The following is a 4,006-nucleotide window of genomic DNA, read 5'->3' as shown; positions in this document are numbered from 1 at the left end:
AATTTGTTATTGTAATCACTATGAAATATATCTTCGGGTGCAAAACACTCAGGGATGGTATCGCAATGCATGCTTACTTAACTGAAAAGTTCGTAGATTTTTCGTTTTTCGCTCATCTATTTTTAATTCCTCACACAAGCATTTAAAATTTGAAAAAAAAAAATTTAGTTTTTCAGTAAACGCTGGCGGTTGTGTGCCCAGAACGGCATTCTCAGGTCTGGAATCTACGTAACTTGAGACCGACTCCCTGTGAATGCCGCTCAGGACCTGTCGATATGCTGACGGGTACAGAGGTTGCTTCGTCCGTCAGTTCGTATAGATGCCTGCTGATATGCCTTGGCGAGGGCTGCTCTGAATACTTATAGTTTTGGACTTCTCCTTCAATATTGCTGCAAAACTGGAACTTCATCTCAATCCACAACTAATAATTAAATGTTCCAACTTTAAGTTAAACAAAGTAAATTATATATTTTTCGACAACAATTCACACACTTTTAAATATATATATACAATAAATAACTGTTAAGGACCAAATAGTCCCATGCAGGCCTCTTACAAATTAACATTTTCCCATTTTCACTTTCTAGTTCTACTTGCCGATCGAAAACTGTTTACCCAAGCGTATCCATTCCAATATGTATTCGTTCCTGTATTCTGGTTGTAAGGATTATATTGATTGTAGGGATTATATCTATTATACGGATTGTATATGTTGTAGGGATTACTATTCGTGTTATATAGATAACTGTAAGGATTATTGTTATTATTATTCCAATAGTTTGAGTAATTGGGGAAAGCATATTGCCCAATGACCCAAGGCCGAATGCGTATATTTTGTCCATACCCGTTATACGGCGTACTGCTTAGCTGCGAAAATTGTGGCAGTGGTGTAGCGTAGGGATCCACATATTGCACAGCTGTCAACTGTGAAAGAGAGAGAATATGGAAAATTTACTTAATGCGGTTTGTGAATTTCGCTAATATTTATTGCGTTTAATTACCGAAAGTGCAATGGCATTTATGCACAAAAAACAGAAAAGCAGAAATTTCATTTTTTTAATACAGTTTTAGTTCAAAAATTTTAATATTTATTGTATGAGTACGAGTACTTTAACTGCGCTTAGCTCTGACTCTGACTACTCCAATTGTTGTTCACACTTCCTCTGTTGAATGGCATTTGTATATGCCGCACACAATTTTCAACGCTTAAATAGCATAAGGTGTTTTAATTTTCCCCCAGATAAAAAAGCGTGAAAATTTTTAGGTTTTTTACGTATATAGAGTTTTACGGGAAACTAATATGTATGTATGCGCCTTTGTGTGAAATGAGTTTAATTGGACGCATTCGTCATTGAACTTGACTGATTGTTGAGCACTGCTACATACTGCTATGTATGTATGTATGTATGTATCGAGGTATGCAAATGTACAAACATATATAAGTACATACTTAAGTATGTAATGGGATGTACCCAGACTATGAAATTTGTTTGAAAAGCATGGTGTTTAAATTTTGATGAATAATGGTAAAGCTACTCAATCGAAACGTTAATTTAAGGACATAAAAACACAAAAACAATTTGAGTTTTTAAGTGACGGCTTAACTTCATTTGCTGTAATTTACAATAAATTCAAATGAGTGCTACTTACATATATATGAATCGATTAATTACTAAAGGAAATAAGTCAGAATTTTTTCGATATTGCATATTTGATGCAGTTCAACAGAGCTACTTTAAACAAATCGAACTGCATCATAATTTTCGTAAAAAAATAAAATTTGATTTATTCCCTTTAGTAATTAACTGATTCATATGTACTTATTATAGTTACAAGCTTAATTTATGTTTACGAATTTGTATTTAAAATTAATCGGCCAGTTTTTAACTTTATCGGTGATGTTTCATTTTGCTTACTGTTTAACTAATTCAATACATTTAATTGTATATCCATATATATGGGGCGTTCCACACCAAAATGGATTGATAAGCATAAATAAAAAATATATCTGAAGTTTAAACACAAAATGTAAAAAAATTTTAATGTACTCATTTTACTCAACTTCGGTGTAAAAAAAATCATAACTCAAATTGATGTAGAGTGCAGAGTATGTGAAAAATTGTTCAAGAAAAAAATATTTTTTAAATATTTCATTTCATAGAGAACTTTGATGCAAGGCACATAAATACAGGTAGAAACCAAAATGACGTTGCTCTAATGAGAACCAAACCTTTAAACTTCAACTTGATTTTATTTTATTTCCTATATTTCGTTACGCTTAAAATGTCATGTCGTTTGTTTTTTTGAATGTTCGTTAAAAACAAATTTTAATTAACATTTGCATTTTTGTAGTGTTGTGCGGTTTATACTTAGTGTATGTGTTAAAAATGCAGCACCTGAAGCGTTGTTTTTTATGTGGTGTTAAATATAATGCAGACATCACTAATTTTTTTAACGTGCCTCAATGCTCTCGGCGTAAGGAGCGTTGGGAAAGCAGCTGTGGGGTAGAGCTGCAGCGAAATGCCTTGCTGTGCGTTAAGCATTTTAAAGCAGCAGATTTCATAAATGCACCAGGAGGTACAGGAAAGGCACGTTTGATGCCAAGTGCTCTTCCTATGACCCTTATGCCGGAAAGTCCTTCCAACAACACTGCAACTCATAAATCAAGTTGTGAAAGCTTAATAAATGATCGCGCTTCACAAACTGAGTAAGCATTGTTAAAACGCGATATATTTATAGAAATATTTTTAATTTAAGTCGTTTAGTGGAGACTTAGAACAATCCAGCTACAAACTCGAAATTCTGTTGCTGAAGTCAAGAATTGAAAATCTGGAGGGTGAAAACTCAGCACTCAAGACAGAGTTGGAGAAAGCCAAACTTATTGAAAATGCATTCCAGGGAATGTCGCAATCATTATTTGAGTTTCGTTGTTTTATTGATTGCCCAACGTTATGCCTAGTACATATATCGCTTTATACATACATTTGTATATTATACAAAATTAAAACAGGTACTATAAATATAAACTTTCAATGTATAAAAAAATAGAAAAGAACATACAAATTAACAAATTTTAACGAAAGAAAATAAATAAATAAATACAAAACTTCAAATTTACTTAAAAACGTCAACCAGCGAAATGTAATTTTTTTATTTTTCCTTACACACGCTCATTTTTATTTTTATTCTCCCGAAAACTTTGACTTTTGTAGGTTTGATGTCAATTTGGCTTCTACCTGCTTTTATTGTACCATGCTTTGATGTGTGTATGTGTGATTTTTTTCAAATTTTTTCCTCACCCCGTTCTCGAGAAATTATTAAATCGTTTTGTTTTTGTGCTGTAAAGTTTTTTAAAATACATTCATCAAGCTCAAATTTCATATTTGTTTATTATTTATGTTTGTCCGTCAACCCTAATAATTTGAAACAAATGAAACACATGAAGTGTGAACCCCGTTCATTTTGGTATGGAACGCCCCATATACATAATAGCAGTGTTTATCAATAAATTTTGTACTAAAAGCTTTTAATTCAATTAAATCATCGCTAAGATGATGTGCACAGTATAACGGTCGGCCTGCGCTGCATGGCATAGAAATTGATTTGGAAAGGATTTCTGTACTATAATCGGGGTACTGATGTTTCGGAAAAATGTTTATCAGGTCGATTCTGAACAGAACCTCCCCGGAGAGTATTCTCTCTTTTCCCTTTCCTCCTATAATGAACAAATATTCCCTGTGGATTTTTATATTAAATGGCGGAGTTGAGCTGTCAAAAAATCGTCAAACAGCTCTTTCAAAGTTAGAATTTCCTCCTCCCAAATTTGCGGGGAAAATGCTACTCCCTGGAAGTTAGTTATTGGAGGACTTCTTTCTCCAGAGAAACAAATTCCCGGACAACAAACTCTCCGGGAGTATTTAGAATTGAGCTGTATATGAATATGTATAAGCATATGGGGAAGTCTTTTTGCCGCCACAAAGCATCTGCACTATCAAGTCCAGTTTCT

General features: G+C 33.3%; 1 protein-coding gene across 2 annotated transcripts; it reads right to left on the bottom strand.

Annotated features, from left to right (window-relative positions):
• Positions 1 to 453: 453 nt before the first annotated feature.
• On the bottom strand, positions 454 to 1,201 carry LOC108375039 (insoluble matrix shell protein 4). Of its 2 annotated transcripts, XM_017631113.1 has the most exons (3): positions 1,002 to 1,201; positions 845 to 924; positions 454 to 745 (listed from the first exon to the last, which is right to left on the bottom strand). In XM_017631113.1, the coding sequence occupies exons 1-3, from the start codon at positions 1,050 to 1,052 to the stop codon at positions 577 to 579; spliced, it is 300 nt and encodes a 99-aa protein (XP_017486602.1). In that variant the 5' UTR covers positions 1,053 to 1,201; the 3' UTR covers positions 454 to 576. The 2 variants fall into 2 exon arrangements, with proteins under 2 accessions (XP_017486602.1, XP_017486601.1); XM_017631112.1 differs by having other exon boundaries at positions 454 to 924; positions 1,002 to 1,182.
• Between the last annotated feature and the right edge of the window lie 2,805 nt (positions 1,202 to 4,006).

Source organism: Rhagoletis zephyria, unplaced genomic scaffold (assembly GCF_001687245.7).
Source record: "Rhagoletis zephyria isolate East Lansing unplaced genomic scaffold, Rhagoletis_zephyria_1.1 Rzeph_scaffold_08421, whole genome shotgun sequence".
Classification (NCBI taxonomy): Eukaryota; Metazoa; Arthropoda; class Insecta; order Diptera; family Tephritidae; genus Rhagoletis; species Rhagoletis zephyria.
This window is presented reverse-complemented; position numbering and strand designations above follow the sequence as displayed.

Coding starts and splice junctions, on each gene's coding strand:
- LOC108375039 (XM_017631112.1), bottom strand. CDS start 1,052: ATGAAATTTCTGCTTTTCTGTTTTTTGTGCATAAATGCCATTGCACTT. Junction 925..1,001: donor TAAATGCCATTGCACTTTCG/GTAATTAAACGC, acceptor TCTCTTTCACAG/TTGACAGCTGTGCAATATGT.